Here is a 24,559-nt window from a genome sequence, read left to right on the forward strand (position 1 = left end):
AAGTGTCCATATTTATAATTCCCTATACGCTGGGGTTAGTCCCGCGCCGTGGTGTGGCGACAATTAAGGGTATATGTACGTGAATGACCACAAATATTGTAAAAAAATGCAGGCTCTAAATTTCTAAAATTTTATGAGAGAATTAACTCACAAGTGGACAAAAATTATAAGGTACCACAACAAGATTTATTAGAACTCAAATATCTTATAAAAATATATAATAATAATAATAATAATAAATAATAATAATGATTTATTTAACCTGGCAGAGTTAAGGCCATACGGCCTTCTCTAACACTCAACCAGGAGTAAAAACTGCGTTATAGTAACACTACAAATTTACAAAGTACACACAAAATTGAATAAGATAATAATAATAAAATGTAAACAACAAGTAAGAAGAAATCAGACATAATATATAACATACAGAAAGAAAGAAAAAAGCATAATAAAATGTGAACAGCAGGTCAAAAATAAATGAGGCCTACAAAGTATAAAAAAATAAGACAATTATTGATAATAATATAAAAATATATAAAGGGTTACTAGTAATATTTTTCAAACCAATTGTATAAAACAAAAACAAATAAATTCTGCAGTTACATTACTTGGTAACCAAAACATTGTTATGGTCTCTCTGACATCTTTAATATTTTTCCTGCATGTAATAAACAGTTATTTCTGAAAAGTGGACTGCTCTTAGACATGTAGAGTTGTTTATTTTAATACAATTAACTTTTTATTTGTCCCACATAAAATGTATTAAGTCCCGTGCTGTGGCGTCGCGGTCTAAGGCATCCTGCCTAAGACTCACATTAGGAATGCGCGCTGGTTCGAGTCCTCATGGAGGAAGAAATTTTCTCATGAAATTTCGGCCAGTGTATGGGACTGGTGCCCACCTAGCATCGTGATGCACTTGGGGAGCTACGATAGGTAGCGAAATCCGGTTGCCAATGCCAGCTGTAACGGCTGGGGGGATCATCATGCTAACCACACAATCCTCCATTCTGGTTGGATGATCGTCCACTTCTGCTTCGGCATGTGAGTGTGAGGCCAGCAGCTGGCTGGTCGGTCTAGGCCCTTCATGGGCTGTAGCACACGGATTATTATTATAATACACTGGGGTTACTGACTGGTAATATTTTTATTATCCTGTTCATTACTATTCTTGGCGCACTATTAGCCAAATAAATAAGGCTCCATTTTCCATGCCATGTCTGACTACGAATTCCAGAGAGACCAAGTGTAAATTTGCAATGCAGTGGATAAAGACAATATTGGCAGGGTTCCTCAAGTTACTCCCAAACATTGTATCGTAAAACAGAGTGAATAGAATGAATTTTTACTATTTTCTTATTTCTTAGCGTGAAAGAGTAAGTACAATAATAAGAGTATTTATTGGTTCACTCGTTATGAATGAGAACCTAAATACTTCTATTATACTGTTTACTCTTTGAAACTAGTAAAAATTAATTTCTATTCACCCCTGCATTTTACGGTAATCATTTCAGTAGATCTCAAAAAATACTTTATTATCACATCATAAAGTTGTTGCCATCCAGTAATGTAACATATTCTCTGACACATAAAAGCTTTATATCCGACCAATTATTCGAGATGAAAATAGAGAAGTAAATTGAGAGAGATAGAAATGTCATATTAAAAATAAAGATTGTAATTATTAGGTTGAAAGTTTATTTTTATTTTCTTAAGCTGGTATTGTTACACAGATAGTGGGACTTGCTAAACAACTGGAATTGTCAGAGAGACAAGTTGAACGTTGGTTGCGTCTAAGACGTTCTCAGGATAAACCGTCAACACTGACCAAGTTTTGTGAAACAAGGTAAGTCTCTGCATGTATTTCACGAACACTGAGCACTGATTAATATTTTGTCTGCATGCTTCATGTGACACACTCTTTGTTTAATTTTACAGTTGGCGATGGTTGTACTACACATACTCATTTACATATGGCATTATCTGTTTATGGGATAAGCCATGGCTCTGGGATATTAATCACAGTTGGTATGAGTATCCTCACCAGGTATGTTAGTTTTTATGGTGGTTTTGAAGTTTGATTTTTAGTTTACAAATAATGCACTCTTAGTTTGTTATTCAGATAAAGGATACCAAAAATTGAAAGGTTTCAATTTAGAAAAAAAATATTCTGGAGCATGTTTGTGCTGTGCTGCAAGCTTTTAAATGTAGAACTATTATTTGCTACTAAAAGTAATAAAGTAGAATGTGTTCTCCATTATACCTATGATTTACCTTTAGCTAACAGTAAAAACAAAACAATATCTAACAAAAATCTGAATCATAGAAACATCTGAATATCACTTCATGTCAAAGCCAGCTATATTTTTACAGTAGTTCTGTTTCCACTACACACTGAAGCAAATCTACTTTAACCGAATCCTCTAGTTTTCGTTTGGCTTCCAACATATGTGGTGTTTTCTCAATCCTTGCATCCTCGGTCACCTCTCTTTGTGCATTTCGCCAGTCACAATGGTATTTTGCTAAAAATTTAATGGATATGTTCGAAATTTTCACTACTACTCTCTCAAACTGAATCTTGTAACTCTTGTAATTTAACTTGCAGATAAATGGAATTTTTATATTCTGATAGTATTGTCCCTTCATGTTATAGGACGAGATATTTCTTATCTTTTCCATTTCTCAAATTACACTGATGAAATCGGCCCTGACTCATTCTGTAGCTTTGTGCCGAGGTTGCTAAAGACAGCCATTTTCGCTGCATACCCCTCTCTCCTCATACGTCTGTTTAAATTGGTTTACATATTCTTAAGAAGTGACATCAGTCCTCTATCGAACTGTAATTAAATTATTAACATAACTCTTATAATTTATATACTGGAAGCATAGGGCATCTGAAAATCACCCATACGTTCCCCCTCACTAACATTCGGAGAAGGACGTAGTCCTACTTAAAAATTGTATATTTGCTTCGAAACAAGATACAGAATCTAAATACCATTAAATTTTACGTAAATCCTATCATGCACTTAGATAAAAATTAAATTTTCATTAAAGTGTTCTATGATACAAAAACAGGATTATTTGTTATTGTGCATTTAATAATTACTCATTGAGCAATTTCTTCTCTACTTGTATTGCACAACACATTTATATTTTCTGAAAACAAGAATAATGGAGAGTCTGAAGGTGTTAGAAATTCTTTATCATGCATTAATTATGACATCCCTTCTGTCTATATTGCAATATTCATGAGATATTGATCGTGTTTTATGGACGACTGTGTGTATATTGTTAAATTTTAATTAACATACGACGTAGTAAATTTGAAACGAAAGGGATATTTTATTAATGTGAATTGTTACATGTATAATCAATGAGTTAAATCGATGGAAAACATTAATAATAGCAGTTCTTACCGCTTGCTTTCATGTAAAAAAGTAATATACTCAATTGTATAAAAAAGCTTATTGTTACAAACTTCAACCACGCATTCTTGTAGTTACTGCTGTGAATTGTCATCTTGATAAACACCACAGCCACCACCAATGCAAAATGTACGAGAATAATATGTCAGAGCCTTTTCTTCGAAATTTCTCTATCCATAATAGTGTACCATAAATTTGTGACTAGTTTCCTAATTTTCTATGTAGTATATCGTTTGTATCACAAACAGTGATAAAATAGTTAATTTAACTTAAGATATTTTTTTCCACATTATTTGGAAATAATGGATTGTTGCTTTCACTGCAGGTTTGTTTTATGTTTTATTGAGTTTTACTTCATGATTTAAGAATATTGTTTATTGTGATAATCAGTAATTAAACCATTATTACTGGCTAGTGGTAATCCAATATGAATTTTATCGAACAATTTGTGTTGAAACGTAATATAAAGCCTTAATTAAAAAAATCCTTTCAGCCATTTTGAAAATATTTTTCGTGGCAGAGAGAGGGGACACGTCACACTTAAGACCAATAGGTTCTCTCTCTCTCTCTCTCTCTCTCTCTCTCTCTCTCTTTTCCGTCTTTAATATATGAACACACCACCCATTTCTGCTAGGCTAGTGGCTGGGCTGTTAGGCTCTTTCCAGAAAATATTAGCTGTAATTGAAAATCTGCGTAATATTATATAACTGTTTAAAGTACGGTAATTTAAAGAAAAGGGCCTTGTTACGTAATCACTATATGATCATTCCCACTGTTACAATTACCATTACAAAATCATTTCTACTACATGTACCACTACATGATCATTTCTACTACACCACCACAAGTAGCACATGATCACTTCGTTTGTTACTGCCATACTTTACTATACAGAGAGTTCTATGCAGACTGGTCCCACTTCAACCTATACCTAATAGAATCTATTGGCAGGCAGCAAGTGATTGTACACCAGCATTTGGACAAGTCCATGCACACTGCCCTACACAGACTGCTCCCATTCCACTCTTTACTGCTTAGCTTCCTCAGAACAGGCACTCTGTACTAAGGTCGTTAAACTGGCGGAACATTACTTGGGATTGGCCTGTGTAGGAACACTGTATATTCACTTACTACTACTGCTGCTGCTAATGCTACTATGCTACTGCTGCTGCTGCTACTACTACTACTACTACTGCTACTACTACTACTACTGCTACTTCTACCACCTACTACTACTACTACTACTACTACTACTAGTACTACTGCTACTGCTACTTCTACCACCTACTACTACTACTACTACTACTACTACTGCTGTGCTGCTGCTTCTACCACTACTACTACTACTACTACTACTACTACTACTACTACTACTAGCACTACCACTACTACTACCACTACTTCCACCACTAATACTGCTACTGCTGTTACTACTACTACTACTACTACTACTACTACTATTGCTGCTACTACTACTACTACTAGTACTACTACTACTGCTGCTAATACTACTACTACTACTACTACTACTACTGTTGCTGCTGCTACTACTACTACTACTACTACTACTACTACTACTACTACTACTACTACTACTACTGATACTACTACTACTGCTGCTGCTGCTAATACTAATACTCCTACTACTACTACTACTACTACTACTACTACTGCTAATACTAATACTCCTACTACTACTACTACTACTACTGCTAATACTAATACTACTACTACTACTACTACTACTACTACTACTACTACTACTACCACTACCACTGCTGCTGCTGCTGCTACTAATACTACTACTGCTGCTGCTGCTGCCATTATTAGATTATTAGTACCGGTACTGTTCTTGCCTCCTGTAGAATCACTGATCGTCATTGTAAGTTTGTATTTATTTATTTATTCCAGTTGTTTTTGTTATATACGACACATTATGTATATAGTTGCTTGGATGTATAATTAATTTTACATCAGTGAGCTGATGTAAGCACTTTAACTCAGACGAGCAAATATATGTCAAGTTAATTTTTGTCGAAGAAGAGCTGTTGGTGCATCATGTCAGTTATTGTAGTAAATACCATTATTCATCCAGTGTTTGAATTTTATCGCTCATTATCTTCAACGTTAACGCGTCTAGGTTGGTTGCATAAATTACACGTACTGTGTTATGTTCTGTTTTAGCACACACAAGCAAAATGTAGGATTATGCAATATGGATTTTGTAGTCTCATCTTGACACTGTTAAGTATCTCCTTAACATAGAAGTGGAGAATGTTTGTTATCAATATTGCATGATGATGGCCTTGTGTTACATGTGAGAGTGCAAGCAGAGAGTTGAATGTAGTAGCATCTTGATGAACGTAATTGCCTTGCCTAAAGGTAATTAGGAAATCATCGGAAAACAAACCGATTAAGAAATATTTTATAGTGCAAATGGCGTTCATATTGACTAGTTAAATTAATTACATGCACTATAATATATTATTAAACTTGATTTGTTGACATTCGTCGATTTTTTTGTCTAAGAATCAGTTTCTCAAATGCAAGTATTTAATTGAAGATTTTTTTTATATTATATAATTTCATCATTGCTAGAGATGGTAGATTTTCGCAGTCACAATAAATGCGAATTGTGTCCACATGTTGTCAAAATAATTTTATGTTTAAAAGCGTATTAAGTATATTAATATATATATATATATATATATATATATATATATATATATATATATATATATTTAAGCTGTGATAAAATGCAGCATTGAATAAAAAAAATGCGAAATGTATTTTTTTATACAGGTGTTTAGTTACATCTCTATGTTAGCTTTTATGGTAGAATAACACAGAAATGTGACCTACCTAATATCCTCTTTGTTGTTATCTGTATCATAATCTGGAGTTTTCAACTAATGTCTGGTGCTGGTTGCAGAATATTGACTGTCTATGCGATCTCTTTAGGTCCAGTCTTCACCCACATACAAGTTTTATATGGCAGCAGCTAATTGTGATTTGGTAATAAAATGGGTCAGGATAAATTACACAATATTTTTAGCCTGCTTTTTAATGCTCACAATTTCACTGTGATTTTGTACATTCCTTTAATTATCTATTATTTAAACTGGAAAATCTAGAAAATTAACACATTGATGACATTGAATTTCTACCACCAAACTTTCCATAAAACTGTTCCATTAATATTGAAAGTGCTATAAAATGCTAAATCTGATTTTTAAAGTGCTAATTTTTTTTTTTTATTTTAAGTTGCTAAAATCTACCATCTCTAAATCATTGTATTTGAAGACTAGTAGTTTTGAATTATACAATTTTTGCATAATATAAGAGCAGAGACCAAAAACAAAAAAAAGACAGAGTTTCGCAGTTTGATTGTACTTCTTCAAAGGGAAAAATTGGGATGTAGCCAGATTTTAGCAAGTGTTCAAATTTCGTTCTGAAAATTCGACTGCTTTTCCAAAAACAGTTTTCAGAATTGAATCTTATTCTTTGGTCGGGGGGAAAAGGCACACAAGTAAAAAAAAGTCGATTTTTTTTGTTGTACCTAATCACATAAGTCTAGTATTTTTTCTAATTTTTGAAATAATAAAATTTCTTGTATTTTAAATTGAAAAGAGTCTTACTTTAACCAACATACTTGAATGTCATTATTATACTTATATTCAGTTAAGAGTAAATTAAAAAGAAAGTCTCTCCTGAAAAATTATTTTTATTTTTTTTTACTTGTGTGCCTTTTCCCGCTGAACAAAGAATTATGCTCCCGAAGCCATTTATGGGAGGTATATTAAGAATCCATAATACCATTCTGTTTAGAGAAAGTTTTGAGGAAAGATTTCCATCTTGGCATCTTAGTGTATTTTATGTAAGAAGGGAACTGTTAATGAACTCGTGTTGAAACTTTGCCTGAGATCGCACATATTGTTAGGTCTTCACAGCAGATTGACAAGTACAAAAAATTAGTTGCCCTTACTGACTTTAATATTGCGAAATTGTACTTAGCTTGAATGAAAGATGTCGAAAAATTCAATAGCCCAAAGCTGCTTGTACACTATCAAATTTTTCTTTCAGTTGATTACTTTAAAAGAAGCCTTGTCAAAGATTGATCAGTATTGAAAAATAAATGTCAAATACTGTTTCATATTGCTAAAGATTTGACAAGATTTTAAAACATGTGCTTCAAGTTAATTATAACCTATGTAGGCCTACCTGCTAAACAATGTAAGAGTAATAGAACGGAGAAAAATTCTCTCCGGCGCCGGGATTTGAACCTGGGTTTTCAGCTCTACGTGCTGATGCTTTATCCACTAAGCCACACCGGATACCACCCCGGCATCGGACAGAATCGTCTCAGATTAAGCTCCAACTCTTGGGTTCCCTCTAGTGGCCGCCCTCTGCACTATGTCATAGATGTCGTCATACTTCGGTACATTAAAATAATATCTACCTGCTAAATATTACAATATAAATAGTATGTAAATCCTTTGGAGAATAACTAGGCTATACAAAACAATATTTGTATTATTTAACTTTATGGTACTCTAAAACAAAGAATATTTCGATTGCATATTGTTTCAAAACAAAATATTTACGGTTAGTATTTACATAGAATATAGGTTAGAATCTCCTTCATTCAAAATATGTGGATTCGTACTTAAAGTTGAGTTACCTTTCTTGCTATTATTTTCATCATTTTATTGTAGTTTTCCACATAATCCACTGTGCACAGGAATGATTTTAAATCATATATGGTTGAATTAGTTTGCAGTTTTCTCAGTCAGGATGTCTTTTTTTTTTTTTTTTTTTTGTGCCATAATATTTTCGAATCCCATTGGTCAATTTCTTTAAAAAATTATCAAATCTTTGATCAATTGGAACATATTCATATTTACTTTCAAGGTCATCAAAGACCTTTAAAATATTTTAAATGATTTGGCAATAAAACTTTTAAAAATATTGATAAGTCTTGAAAAGTCTTGTGAAGTATTGCATTTGGCGAAAATTTGATCATATACAAGCAGCTTGAGCCATGAATAGATAGTAGTAGTTTATGACATATGTGCAAAATCATTGGATTTTAGACTTAGCTTCATGTAGTAAAAATAATAGCAAAGATTTATTTCCTCTTACAGAGTGTGACTTCAGACTGCTGGTGGTATTACATGATCTCTCTTGCATTTTATTGGTCATTGGCAGTGTCACAGTTCTTTGATGTGAAACGAAAGGATTTCTGGCAGATGTTCGTACACCACATTGCTACCATTAGCCTTATGGCTTTCTCATGGATATGTAACTTACATCGTATTGGAACATTAGTTCTTGTGACACATGACTGTGCTGATATATTCTTGGAGGTAAGAGGTAGTTTAATTGTTGCTTAAATATTATTTCTCTTTAGTGTTTATAATAACAGTGAAGAACAGAACTGAGAGCTGTGCTTGGGCGTGGGTTCGACTCTTGCTTGAGTTGATTACCTGGTTGGATAATTTTCTGAGTTTTTCCCTGACTGAAAGGTGAATATCAAATATCACATGACGAATTCTCGGACTCATCTCTCCAAGTACCATCTTGCTGTCACCATTTGTATACACGTACTGTAGAGAGATTTACAGTTGATACAGCTTTGTTAACCCTTTGAGGCATAGTGGCTTCATTTGAATCCACCACACTTTCTATTTGTTTTAATGTCGTGGAGTTGTGCTATAGTGGCCTCAAATAAAGCCACCTTCTAATTTGTATGCAAATTTATAAAAATACATATTGTTTGCAAAATTTATCTCTCTTTTATGTATTTTATTTCATTTTAGCAATATCCATCTCAGATTTGTTAATTAAGAGTTTTGTGCCACAAAGGATTAAATAACTGAATAAAAAAATATAAAACAATGACAAAAAAGAGGCTTGTAATGTAATTAGTTCAGACATTGACAGTAAAAAAAAATGTACGAGGTGTAATAAAATTATATGTGGTTCACAAAAATTGTAACTGTATTATACAGGGTGGGATATGGGAGACTACCTGTTTCAAAAGTGAAATAATTTTCTTTCGCAAGAGCAAAACATTTATTTATGCATATTACATGATAGCTCTCGCTCTTGGATTATTATTTACAAACCCAGAAACATGGAAATTCATCAGACATCAGTAGCATGTCCAGTAGCAATGGATCTTGTTGAATTAATTCCTGCATTTGTCGACAAAAATGTAAGCGATTCAATTTGTCGTTAGCATTTAGTTGTTGAACAACTTGCATTTTGTAGGGATGAAACGAAAGGTCAAGATGCAGTATGCAGCATAGGCTGCGATTCGATAAGTTTAGAGTGAGTGCGAGTCTTCGTGCTGAACAAGTTGGACTTTGTTGAAATATAGGCTAGTTCTCACTCTTTTAATATTTTCAGGAGTGCATACAATTTTCATTGGTCCATTTCTCTTACAATGGGCACTGAACCTGATTCCTTCCACTTATTCACCCATGAAGGAATTTTTTTACGAGTTGGAACTGGTCCTCTGCATTGGTTATCTCCAAATCGTCTTCGAAATGACCGCTGCACATGCACCACACTCTCATGTTTCGTGTAACTATCAACTGTAAACACACGATGTTGAATACTCCAATTAGCCTCGTTACGTATTAAATCTAAAGCATGTACCAATGCAACAATAATGATAACATCATGTACAATGTTGTGGTTAACCTTTGGTACCAATTTAAAAATAGTAATATCCCTTGCTCCACCTTGTACTTACATGATTGCGTTTTATATAACATCTAATTAATGTACAGTATTAATTGTATTGTCCTTCTCTTACAGTCTGCTAAGATGGCGAAATATGCGAATTACCAAAGAGTATGTGATTCATTGTTTGTGATCTTCACAGTATTATGGATTATAACTCGACTAGGTCTCTTTCCTATGTGGATTATATACAGGTAAGGATATGAATTCTTTATTTGAAATGTTACAAAAGAGAGGAGACATGAACTGTACAGTAATTAAGTAGATGACAGTCATTAATTGATTACAGAGAAATGAAAATCTTATGGGGACAAGACGAATACATAAGTGTTAATTTCAGGCAAAAACAGATGATTTAGCATGGTGGCGATTAGGGGAATTTGGATAATAAGGAACAGAAGGGGAAATTTTGAGAAGAATACAGGGTGGAAGTAAAATAACTCTGTTGATTTTCAGAGAGAAAAGCTTATGTTGTATGTAACAAAAAAAAAAAGTGTAATACCATATTGGTGGAAAGTCAATTTTTTTTCCCCCTCTTACTCGGCAATTGTTGTGAATAGGATCGTGACTTTTGACAACATCGATAGAAAATCTAATAAAGAATCAATTATCCCTCTGGTGTGTTTCAGTAGTGTGGATGGTTTTCATATATATTTCATTTAAAAACCAGTGGTGGCGCTTAGGGGAATTTAGATAATAAGGAACAGAAAGGGAAATTTTGAGAAGAATACAGGGTGGAAGTAAAATAACCCTGTTGATTTTCAGAGAGAAAAGCTTATGTTGTATGTAACAAAAAAAAGTGTAATACCATATTGGTGGAAAGTCAATTTTTTTTTCCCCCTCTTACTTGGCAGTTGTGAATAGGATCGTGATTTTTGACAACATCGATAGAAAATCTAATAAATAATCATTATCCTTCTGGTGTGTTTCAGTAGTGTGGATGGTTTTCATATATATTTAATTTAAAAACCAGTAATTTGAAGCCATTGAATGATGTGACCGGCTTGTAACATTGTAGCCAGAAAAGGAGATGGGAGGTAGTTCACTAAGGCAGACAGGCCCGAGTTCGTTGACCTCTTACATCTGTTGTTTTCTAATGCCAGGCATTTGACAGTAAAGTCATTTGACCTCTTTCATTCCAATATTTTTCAAAGATATTATCATGGCCAGCCACTGAAGCACATCGTAATACATCTGTATTACGAGAAGAAAGAGGAGTGTGTTAGTGGTAATGTTGCCAGGCAGCTGAATCTTCCAACTCAATTATCTAATTAACTGTGCATTTAATCACAAAACATAATATAGGTTTTCTATTCATTTAAGTGTACCCTATCATCTTGTCCAAAAAAATGATTGGATAAGGAAATTATTTATTGAAGAGTCAATTCTAGAACTAAATATGAGTAGCTTATAAGAAATTATACAGATCACTAAAAGATAGAAACTTAAAGTAGGAAAATGTTTATATGTAGAGAAGAAAAGTTAATATTAAGGATAAAATGTAGATATACACTAAGGATAAAGTCAAGTTTTATATTTTTATTCTTGTTATAATGACTGTTTGCTAAAGGTAAAAAGTGTGTTAAATTCAAGTTAGATCACAAGGGTTATTTAGGATTAATTACATATCGCTGCACCTCCAAAATCTGCTATGTATTTTCAAAAAGATTTTGCAGGGATAAGAAAAACCATAGTCACTTTTAATTTCCTTGATTTTCAAATTTCAATCATTACAAGAAAAATTATGAAATTATACTTTTGAAAATCAAAGGAATTAAAAGTGAAAATGCTTTTTTCCTTATTATAGGGATAGGGATACGTAACAAGCTGTTTTTTTACAGTGATGGGTTGTTAGCCCTTCGCCCAACCCCCAAGCTGGAGGACCACCCCTTATCGGCTGTCCACGACTGCTTATTCAATATATTCGCAGCTACCCTCCATATCTGGAGGCCGTCTCCTCAATCCTCTTATCATCCAGTCTGCTGTCCAAAAATCCGGAAGTTAGAATTTATAAAACAGTTATATTACCGGTTCTTCTGTATGGTTGTGAAACTTGGACTCTCACTCTGAGAGAGGAACATAGGTTAAGGGTGTTTGAGAATAAGGTGTTTAGGAAAATATTTGGGGCTAAGCGGGATGAAGTTACAGGAGAATGGAGAAAGTTACACAACACAGAACTGCACGCATTGTATTCTTCACCTGACGTAATTAGGAACATTAAATCCAGACGTTTGAGATGGGCAGGGCATGTAGCACGTATGGGCGAATCCAGAAATGCTTATAGAGTGTTAGTTGGGAGACTGGAGAGAAAAAGACCTTTAGGAAGGCCGAGACGTAGATGGAAGGATAATATTAAAATGGATTTGAGGGAGGTGGGGTATGATGATAGAGACTGGATTAATCTTGCACAGGATAGGGACCGCTGGCGGGCTTATGTGAGAGCGGCAATGAACCTTCGGGTTCCTTAAAAGCCATTTGTCAGTAAGTAAGTAAGTACTGCTTTTTTCCTTCTGCAAAATCTTTTTAAGGATGAGCAGCGACATTATATTAAAAGTTAATATCTGGAAAACTGAAATGTGATATGTCTGCCGTAATGGGTGATTTGAAACTTGTATATGTTTTGATGTATGACTCGGTTAAGAGACAAGTTTTATATAATATTCTTATTGAATTTGTTATTCCCGAGAAACTAGTTCAATTAATTAAAATGTGTCTCAATGAAACATACAGCAGAGTCCTTATAGGCCAGATTCTGTCTGATGCTTTTCCAATTCACTGTGGGCTAAAGCAAGGAGATGCACTATCATTTTTACTCTTCAACTTTGCTCTAGAATATGCCATTAGGAAAGTCCAGGATAACAGAGAGGGTCTTAGAATTGAATTGGTTACATCAGCTCCTTGTTTATGCGGATGTTTTAACTATGTTAGGAGAAAATCCACAAACGATTAGGAAAAACACGGGACTTTTACTTGAAGCAAATAAAGAGATAGGTTTGGAAGTAAATCCCGAAAAGACAAGTATATGTTTATGTCTTGTGACCAGAATATTGTATGAAATGGAAATATAAACTTTGGAAATTTATCCTTTGAAGAGGTGGAAAAATTCAAATATCTTGGAGCAACAGTAACGAATATAAATGACACTTGGGAGGTCTCTACAAGTACATATTATGTTTTTATGACATTAAAGAGTTTTTGCACCTTCCTGGTGAGCTAAATGGTTAATGCTATGTTGACAGCATTGATGAAAGAGCCAATCAGAGCCATTCACCTCACGTTATTTCATTAGCAGACCCGCTATCTCTAGACGAATAACTTGGATGTGAGTCAAGTTTACTGTAGGCATAACTTGGTGTTGAAACATGGCATCTCATTTGAGATTTACCACTGTGGGTGATATTCATCTGATTAGAACAACTCAATATGGATAAATTGTTCAGGCCGAAGTACAAGAAGGCTCAGGAAAGAATTTCATTGAGATCCGAACAAACAAAATTTGAGTCTTGAGTACTCCACAAACAAAAGCGCTTCTTTGCTTAATTTGCAGTAACTCAGAAACCAGTAAAGATTTTGAGTAGGGACCACTTTTAAAAGTAATTTCCATTCTCTCTCAACATTTCTGTCGTTTTGATCCCCCCCTCTAACTTGAAAAACAAAAAAGTTTACCTCTTATTAACTTTTGAAGGTGTAAATGTCTATTCTGAAGAGATCACATCGAAGTTAGTATTTTTTTCTTACTTTTCAAAAAAGATTTTCATTTCGAATTTTTTTCTTTGCCGTCCTTAAACATAGAGCTATCAGTTAAAAAAATTACAGCACGATTGACTATCATACGAGCTACGACATGATAAATGTTAAAGGAGTGGGAAATATCATATGATTCTTTCCAAAGTTTTACGAACGTTAATATGTCACCAGGTGTGTCATTACTGACATCAACATAGTGTAAACGTGTAACATACAATGAGGGTCCGAAAACTCTAATGAACCTTATTACAGCAACTCTTTTTGTATGTTAGACAATGTGTTCTGCACTTGAAATTAAAAATATCGTAGTATTTTCATGGGAATGGAAGGTAAAAGTATACTATTTAAGTGAAACTTCAGACCTTTCTATTTTGTTTATGAGCAGAATGTTTTTAAAAAAGTGCATGTTCTTAGGCGAGGTTGCAGTTTCATCAAAGACATTTTAATAATACACGTGCTGGTCTTTAAATATATGATACTTCTTTGACAAAATAATTTCTTCTGATACAGACAGTGAATTTCGTGAAAATCCTACGTAATACAAATAAAAAGCAATTTTATGTAATCGTTTATTCTCCTGCTAGATTTGTGAAGTGTGAGTTCACATTAGTGCCGTCAGTTGCCGAATTATGGAATAGCCCTAATTTAATATCTTTTTTGCAAATCTATGTATTACTGGTACTGTTAAAATTAATAATATGCCTCATTTGGATGTATTGCATACAATTTCAAGTGTGTTCCTTGATTGCACATGTATGTTTATTAATGGATACAGAAAGTATAGTAATGCCATTCATATAATTACTTCCATACACCCAAGTTGAAAAGACAACCCATGAGGCAATACCTAAATTTCCTGTTTTGTTAACAATGTGTACCACGTGCGTCTCTTCCTGTATGTGAATAGCAGGAGCTGTGTGTCCGAAATACTCGCCTGTAGCCATTGATGCTGTTGATGGCTTTTTTTTTTTTTCCTAATTTTTTTTTGTTAGATGAATAATGTGATAATAGTGTTGTGTTGATGATAGAATCTTTGTATGTTTGTTTTTTTAATCCATTTGTTGCTGTTGCAAATATTTTGTGGTAATGTGCTGCTGATGATTATTTTAGATAAATAGATAATACACGTATCCAGTTATTACTAAATTTTAATCATAATCATGTTTCGAGAGGTTACTATTTACAAATTGGTATTGAGAGAAATAAATAATGCAATATAAAATTAACATTCCCTTATTACACATTCACACAGAAGTAATGTTTCAACTGTTAACTATAAAGTTGTGTCATATACAATGTGGACTCGTGGACATGAGTCATGAAGGTATTCAGTTACGAAAAGTTGAAATTTCAAATAACAATTTTTGGAAATTCTATAATTGAATAGCTGTCCAGAACAAGGTTGTAACCAGCAAATACGAAATTCTTTAAATTAGGGAAAAACACATTGTACTGTACATTTTTTAGAGCAAGGTTGACAATCAGACATGTGTGCTGATTTTAATACATGTGCAAGCATTACACATAGTGCATTGTTAACAGTCATTATTCACGAAAAAGTCTACTTATGAGAAATGAGGGTTACAACCTTGTTCTGGGCAGCTGTTCAATTGGAAACCATGCAGAATGAAGATATGCGTTAGGTTTACTTACATGAATTGAAAAAAAAATTAAATTTTGAAGGGGAAAATGCCATGCTAGATTCATCCTTCAGGAACTGTTTAAATTAACTGCCAGAAAGTATCTTTCTCTAAGTATTTTATGTTCTAAATTATTCATCAGAATGAATGAAAAGATTACCTTACAATGGATCCCCTCTCTTCATGGTATAAGGGTTAATGAAACAGAAGATTTCTTGGAGAAAGATAGCCTACCAAAATTCTATGAAATTATAATAAAAGTCTTTCATTCTACTTTGTAAAACAATTAATTAAAAATAAATTTCGATTCCTCCATAAGTGACATAATGAAGATACTGCTATAAGACAAGAAATGGAAGATTATTTTTAACTAATCCTGGAGTAATAATACCCCAAGAACCACGAACATCTACAGTGTTGCAATGTTTAGACTGTGCACGTGTCATCTTCAATTTATAATAACACAACAACATGTATTCTTTCCATTTAAATGAGGTAATAGATCTGGACCATCTGAACGGATGCACAGCCCTATTCATGTACTGTATCATCTCTCAAAAATATCAGAGTACGAGAAAACTAATGGTTTTATCACCAAATATTTAGTTTATTAAACAAGGCTGTATTGGTGGGCATAAAGATTGCCTGCATTGAAATATTTAAGTCCTAACACTTTTGTTTGCATGAGCTACAACAAATTAAACGTCAGATGACGATATGTACACCTATGAGTGAGAAACTGTTATATGTACACTATAAAGCACTATAAATTACGTGATTATTTGCGTATTATCGTAACATTGGAAATAATGAATAAGAAACTGTTATATGTGCACTATAAATTACGTGATTATTTGCGTATAATCGTAATATTGGAAATATTGAGTAAGAAATTGTTATACATTAAGTAAGAAACTGTTACATGTGCCCAATAAATTACGTGATTTGCATATGAAGAGTTCGCGGGAAAAACGATGAATGTCACATTTCTGTTAAGGATTAGATAATAATCTTATAGAGTCTATAATTGCAAGATGTAGTGCTGTTTCTATAGAAAATAAAGGAAAGGATTACTGTATTTGTGGTGATAATTCTCCTTCCTACCATTTTTCATAAGAACAACATTAAATTTCGTAGTGATCCATGAATTAGATAATGACATCTACCTTAACAAAACTGTGACATCGTTTTTCCCGCGTACTCTTCATATTATCGAAATATTGGAAACAGTGAATAAGGTGCTGTTGTATGTGCGCTGTAAATCACGTAACTATTTGTGTATTATCGCAATATTGGATATATTGAGTAAGAAACTCCGTATGTGCGCCGTAAATTACGTTACTATTTCCGTATTATCGTAATATTGTAAATATTGAGTAAGACTTTCGCAAAACGCGGAAAAAATGACATTGAATTAGGTTAAAGAACGCTGTTTTTATGCTGGGCATGCGACTTCGAAAAATTCTAACTGGACAATCTTTTTGCCTACCATTGTACATGCAAAAGAGCACTGCATAATACGAAACACCTCTGTATTTAAAGTCGGAAGGGAACATATTTGATAAGAAACTGATACGAATTTTTCGTAAAACATAAACGTTATAGATTCTGATAATTTAATTTCAATCATCCACTTTTTCAGCTTTTCTCTTGGTCCTAATATTCATTGTAAAGGTAAATCCAAACTCCAGACCACAATTTGTAGGTTAATGTGTATTATTTTACGTATTTAAAAATAAATAAAAAAATGAAAGGTTCTGTGTAAATCAGTCAAGGCAGTTTTCTGACATTTTTAAAACACTCATACCATTGTTTCCCTTATCTTTAACGTGTATGAACAAAAGATTATTACGTAAAGTTTTAAATGTAGTTCATTTCAAGGACATGCCCAGACATTAGTGTGAAAACTTGTTTGGTAGTCATTGTATATACTTCCGGTTCAGAATAACGTAATAGACAGATACAGACTGTACTATTGTTTATTGTTGCATAAGCATACCAACTGTTTTTTGTTTTTCCACACTAAGCTCTGACTCTTAGAATGGCAGCACAGTAGTGCACTTCTAATCATGGGCCGTCATTTTTTTCAGAGTGATAATATTGTAATTAAGGCTTTCGGAACATTTTTTTTTTTTTTTTTTTTTTTAATATTTGTTACTTATATCTCCGTTATTTTTAATATGTTAATCTGACTATCATGTTTCACTGTTGTATTTCAGATGTATTCAGATTAATGTCAGGGTCAGTGATTTTGTTTGCTTATGCATCCTGCTGACGAACTTAATAGTAGCTGGTTAACAAAAATCCCTGCTGCAAATTACAGTTCGGATAAGAATATACATAATCTATTCTAAGCAACAATAATACAGTAATAATAATATTAGATTGGTGCTGCATAAGTTTATAGCGTTTTTTCATAAGTTTATTAAACACATCAGAAACACATACTAGACAAGTTAATCATCAGCAATATATTCTCCTTCACTATTTACAACAATCTGCCAATGCTGGAGTACTTTTTCGATTCCACGCCTGTAGAAATCGCGTGGTTTTGAATTAAAGAAGTCGTCAAGCCATGTTCGGAGGGCATTTTCATCCAGAAAGGAAGTTCCTTGAAGGTTGTTCGATAGAGTGTGGAAAAGGTGAAAATCTGAGCGCTTAATATCAGGTGAATAAGGTGGATGCGGAATGACTTCCCAACCCAACTCTTGGATAGTGTTTTGTGTCAGGTTAGCAGAGAGTGGATAGGCGTTATCATGGAGTAGCATCACTTCGCGCAGTCTTGTTGGTCGTTTTTCTTGGATTGCGTGTGCAAGACGTCTCAGTTGGTGACAATAAATGTCGGCAGTGATGGTTACACCTTGGGGAAGCAATTCGTAGTACAGCACACCCTCGCCTAACATTATCTTTTGTGGATGTGTACTGGCCTTTGTACGTGGAGTTGCTTTTTTGTTCAGGCTCAACCATTCCTTTCGTTTCCTTATGTTAGCATAAAGACACCAGTAACGATATTGCTTAGGGATGTTTGATGTTGTTCACGAGCCAATCGGTGACGAGCGAACAAAGATGCACATATGCCCACCTGCTGATTTTTGTAGTTTTGGCTTAGAGCATGCGGTACCCATACATCTGATTTTTTAACTTTGCCCATTGAATGCAAACGTCGCACGATGGTAGAATGATCACAGTTCATCACATTTGCCAGTTCTCGGGTACACTGACGTGGATCATTGTGGATTAATGTGTTTAAATGGGCTTCATCAAACCTCGAAGGTCTTCCTGAACATGGAGTGTCACTAATGTCAATGACCCTCCTTAAAACGAGAAAACCATTTTCTTGCCATGCTCTCTCCAATAGCATTGTCCCCATACACAATGCAAATGTTGTTGTTGTTTTCTAATGCCAGGCGTTTGACAATAAAGTCATTTGACCTCTTGCACTCCAATATTTTTCAAAGATATTATCATGGCCAGCCACTGAAGCACAGATTTTGAGGTGTTCCGAATCCATTTCTTGGTTTGAGTTGCACAATGGGCAGTTAGGGGACTGATATATTCCAATTCTATGCAGGTGTTTGGCCAAACAATCATGGCCTGTTGCCAATCTAAATGCAGCTAGAGACGATTTTCGTGGTAAATCGGGAATTAACTGTGGATTTTGATGCAGAGAGTTCCATTTTTTCCCTTGAGATTGTGTTATCAAATTTTGTTTGTTGACTGTTTCTGACTGCTTTCGCCCCTCTATTGAACTCAAAAAGAAGAATATGTCGGAAAAGTTCCACTTCCTCCACTTGACATTCCATTTTCTAGCATCCACGGCTCCACACACACTATCTGCAAAAATGACAACTTCAATGTGTAAACGCAAGCACAACAATTGAACCTCAAATAAAGAATGACAATCGATAAATAAACCCATAGCAACCGGAATACCAACATGCGAAACAAAAACGCTACGAACTTATGCACCAACCTAATAATAATAATAATAATAATAATAATAATAATAATAATAATAATAATAATAATAATAATAATTATTATAATAATAATAATAATCACAATAATGATAGTAGTAATAATCATTATAACAATAATCATTATAATAACAATAATTATCATCATAACAATAATAATAATAATAATAATAATAATAATAATAATAATAATAAAATCCTGAGTATGACAGCCCATAAAGAGCCAAGACCGACTGCTTGCCTCACGTCCATATGCCTCAGCAGATGTGAATGGCCATCCAGTCAGTGCAGGGATATTGTGTGCTTAGCACGAAGATACTCTGGTTCACATAACCAGATTTCGCTACCTGTCATAGCCCCCCCCCCCCCCAATTCATCACAGTGCTAGGTGGGCACTGATCCCATATATTTGCCGAAATTTCGTGAGAAAATTTCTTTCCTATGAGGAATAGAACCAGCGCTCATTCTGTAATGTGACTCCAGGGATGATGTTAAAAATGTTAAAATGTTTTATGGGCAATAATGCCTATGTATGCATGTTTTTTCTATATGTGATTTGATCCTGGCTGAGTGGAAGAGAAGGCCTGATGGCCTTAACTCTGCCAGGGAAAATAAAACTATTATTATTATTATTATTATTATTATTATTATTATTATTATTATTATTATTATGTACTTTCTAATAAATAAATGTCTTAGACGAAACATTATAGCACAGGATATTTGAATCACGATTTATGAAACGAAATTTCATTTCATTCTATAGTTGATCTAAACCTCATGGGTTCTTATCATGCATGTCATCCGTGAGATTATGTTACAATTTAAAAAAGGAAATAAAATGCCTGGAATAAGGTAGCCTTGAATTTTTAATTATTGGTGCAATCTTGAACTGTGAAGATTATGATTACAATTTTTAATAAGCTACTGGGTTGCGAGGTGGAGGATGACTTCATTGCAGAATGGTTAATAATTGAAAACCAGACTGTAAATATATTTATGTAAATAACTTGTTACAGAGTAATGCGTGGTGTCTATTTTACTCTTTGCATGCACCATCTATTCAGGTAGATTTTCAGATGTCACTCGCTCAGTAGTATTATATTTGATATAAAGTGTATAACCAGTATTGAAAAATTATCTGTGATTGACATTGAAGTCTTCATGTCTCTGGTTCTGCTTATTGTTAATAATATAAAATAATCAGGTACAAGAACATGTTTATTTAAAATGTTAACACAGTAAAATCGTTATTTATTAATTTAAATAACTTAACAGTTAATCAGAGACAAAATAATTTTCAATTGATCATTAATTATTTTTGTTTTTTGTTGAAAATCTGTTGTGATGTATCTTACCCTTTTGTTGTTGATCATTATGATTTGTTGTAAATGAAATCTGACTTCTATAAATGAAATAGTGATCGATTTTGTTTTGTTTGTAAATACAGCACTGCAATAGAGGCTCCTAAGATCGTGGCAATGTTTCCTGCATATTACTTCTTCAACTTCCTGCTCATATTGTTGCTCTGTCTTCATTTATTCTGGACCTACGTAATTGTGAAGATTGCATATAAGTCCTTGGCAGCAGGACAGGTATGTACTCGTTTTTTTTTTTTCAGTGACTACATTATGTTTAATGTTTATACATAGGCACAGCTTCATTCGGTTTCTTTATTAAAATATACAGGGTGAACAATAAGTATAGAATATTGCTAAGAACTTCTTAAATTTTAATTTTACAAAAAAAAAAAAGAAAAAAGTTTTGGAAAAAATGTAACACGGCGAACGTCAGTAGGGGAAGTTATCCCCACCCGCGGCCGCTCAGCACCTCGCTCGCATGCTCTCTCTCCCTACTATCTGTCCCTTCGATGGATCACTGCCTACCGCCTTGCATGTATTTCGTAACACCAAGTATTTGATAACACGTACTAACAAAATCGCACGTATTTCATAACACGTACGGGATGCCACACGTACTAACAAAATTGCGGCATTAGACAACAGCACAACACAATACAGCCCACCACATGTACTAACACAACACAATACAATGTAATGTGGTTTTTTCATTAAACAACACTCACCATGTACTAACACAACACAACACAATACAATGTAATGTGTTTTTTTCATTAAACAACACTCACCTGTTAACTTCGCACTGCCCCACTGTCCAATGCACACCATCAGTAGCATCGCTTTTCGGCGCTAATTTCATATTTTTCCCACAGGTTGGACACTCGTAATGACTAGCAAGTCCATGCTCCTCACAGTACCTTACCGTATCCACCTTCAAATTCTCCCTGCACAATTTGAGAAAGAAGTACACGTCTTCATCACTACACGTGGTTACATCTGTAACACAAAGCTGGACACGGACACAATGAAGCTCCTCCAGCGCACGTTAACACTTATGCCACCCCCGCAGTCAATCCCTACCAAGCTACATTCACAAGCCCGCCACTTTCTACCCTTCCCTTGGTCATTGTCCCCACGCCATTCTTCTGCAATACGTTATGGCAGTTCCCTTAAACATAAATAGATTCATTTTCCCTTCTACCCCCAACTCGCCTCGGTAGCCGAGAGGTCTAAAGCGTGACCAAAAAGCGTGCGTTTACCGTTTAGTTACGAACTTACTTGGATCGAATCTTTTCCACTCCGAAGTCATACGGAAAAAAAAAAGAGAGAGACATGAAGCAAGGAACAGAGAAGGAGAGGCTAGAGGGAGAGAGAGAGAGAGAGAGAGAGAGAGAGAGAGAGAGAGAGAGAGAGAGAGGGAGGCAGACAGGACCAAGTTCCTCTTTTGGTTCATAGATGTCGCATTTATTCTTTTTTTTCCACTTTCCCACACTAGATGTCACCCCACCCTAAACCCTATTTCCATTCTTTCCCGCTAGAGTGTGTGGTAAGCTTGTAGGGGAAAAGTGGAAAGGGGTCGTGGGCGGAGCTTAGCGTTCGCCGTATTACGTTTTTCCCAAAGTTTTATACAGAAACTATTGGAGATAAACCATATAATATGATATCAGTGTTCGAAAAAAGTTAGTTGTTCAGATATACAGGGTGTGACAGTAAACTTTGAATCTTACTATATTACAATTCCTTTCTGACATTTTATTTATTTCATGCCGTTCATGCACCAACTTTTAAGATTTGACCCTTAATTCTACCTGTCAGTGATAAAAGACAGCATGATCTCTTCTCCCGTCATCCTTGTCGAATCCTGACGTCTTCTCTGAAAGCTAACTGCACCTTCCCTTGATCTCATGTAAAGCTCTCTTGTTTCTGCTTCTTGTTGGATCAAGTTGTCTAGACCAGTGGTTCCCAACGTTTTGAGTGGCACAGACTCCTTGAAACTGATTTTTATTTTGGCAGACCCTAAAATCTTTCGAAAAATTTAGACTGGTAACCATGTTACACTCATTAAACATTTTGCATAATACAGTGCGTTAAACGTCCTTAAATAAATTGACAGAGATATTAATTTCAGTGTTAGCTTTTGAATGTAATCTGAAAATATTTAAATATTAAGTCATTTTACATTACATCATGTACTGGGTGTTCAGTTCAAAGTGTGTCATGACTCGCTATATGCCGTCATGTGGCTAGTCGATGAGCCTAGAGAATTCAATCTTCCTACACTTCCGCAGAGGTGTATTACCTATGTGCCAGAGAAGTTGCCTAGAAAGTATAGCGTTCATTCTGAAGAGTACTTACCGATACGTATGGTAACGCCTATAGTGGCAGGAATGTGAACTGTTTCGAAACATGTGCTGAGATGAGTTTTTTCTTACTGTCGAGATATGGGGAGAGGGTTAAGACGATTACTTACGTATTTGTTGACATTAATTTCGACGATCAACATGGACACAGAGCATTTGATTTGTGTTGTGGAATGTTGCCGTACGCAACCGATGATAACAAATACCCTGCGTATGACTTGCCCGCGCAAAACACAGTTCGAAAGAGGTTATGGTAGCACACAGACCGTACAGACCGCCATCTGTTGCTACGATGTTCAAGTTATACCATACACGTTTTCAAGTTCAGATTGAACGCCTTCATTAATAGGCAACTTCTCTGACATAAAAGCTGAAACTCACTTCAAATCGCTGACTCATCAACAGTGACGTCATGACACAATTTGAAATGAACACCCAGTATTTGCTGCGAAAATGAAATCAGTTTTTTCACTTACCATGAGGTTATCAGTGGGATGGTTGATGTTGGTTTGCAAAGTCTCGCATGTCAACAAAACATAAGTTTACTTCTATATTTATTTTCAAAAAGACTGAGTAGGAAATGTTATCTCTAGGAGGCAGAAGTTGATGAAAAGTCATCTTCTTATTTTTCACATTAGGATGATGCCTAAGAATATAGAAATCCTTTCTATGTTAATATCAATGTAAAAAAGTAATTTCTTAAATTGCATTTTTTGACGTTTTTGAACTATTAGGTCATTTTTATATTTTTTAGGCATTTTTTGATCATTTTCAATACTTTGAAGAACTTTAAGATCATTTGGAATGCATATTACTTTCTTCTTTACCAATAGGTCTGTTAAATCATTTTATAACCAAATAGGTGAGTAGTAATTACCTACTGAACAAGTGAATAACAATGAAGTTTGAGTTTTATAGTTTGGAACAGACTCTAAAGTCCATCCCTCATTCCACTGAAGGCTTCACTTCAAACAAGGGAAGTAATATAAAATGCTTCACAGCAGCTTAGTTTAAGTGAGGACTTTGACCGCTACTGTTCTTTTGTCGGTACGAGGGTGTCTTTAGAATTTGTTTGGAAGGGGGAAAACTTTCACCATGTCCCGGATAGGTCATTGTGTCCTCAAAATGGTTCAGAAGGGATGTCTACTGTAGTAGACAGTATTTTTAACACGAAAATTGCAAGAATGCACGTTGCGCCCACAGTTTGTTTTGTCATTCACACTCCCTCATCTGGAAGAAAAGAAGTGAAGTGGGGAAGGAAGTGACGGAGAATGAAGGCACTGACATGGACCATCCCTG

At 34.5% G+C, this 24,559-nt stretch overlaps 1 protein-coding gene across 2 annotated transcripts in view; it reads left to right on the forward strand.

Moving 5' to 3' along the window:
- schlank (ceramide synthase schlank) overlaps positions 1-24,559 on the forward strand; it is a 76,080-nt gene that overhangs the window by 20,554 nt on the left and 30,967 nt on the right. The window contains exons 3-7 of one of the 2 annotated variants that reach the window (XM_069822383.1): positions 1,731-1,843; positions 1,936-2,044; positions 8,570-8,791; positions 10,251-10,369; positions 20,990-21,134. In XM_069822383.1, the coding sequence (XP_069678484.1) occupies positions 1,731-1,843; positions 1,936-2,044; positions 8,570-8,791; positions 10,251-10,369; positions 20,990-21,134 (708 nt within the window). The remainder of the gene's footprint in view (positions 1-1,730; positions 1,844-1,935; positions 2,045-8,569; positions 8,792-10,250; positions 10,370-20,989; positions 21,135-24,559) is intronic. The other variant, XM_069822385.1, reaches the window with a different exon arrangement.

This window comes from Periplaneta americana, chromosome 3 (assembly GCF_040183065.1).
Source record: "Periplaneta americana isolate PAMFEO1 chromosome 3, P.americana_PAMFEO1_priV1, whole genome shotgun sequence".
NCBI classification, from domain to species: domain Eukaryota; kingdom Metazoa; phylum Arthropoda; class Insecta; order Blattodea; family Blattidae; genus Periplaneta; species Periplaneta americana.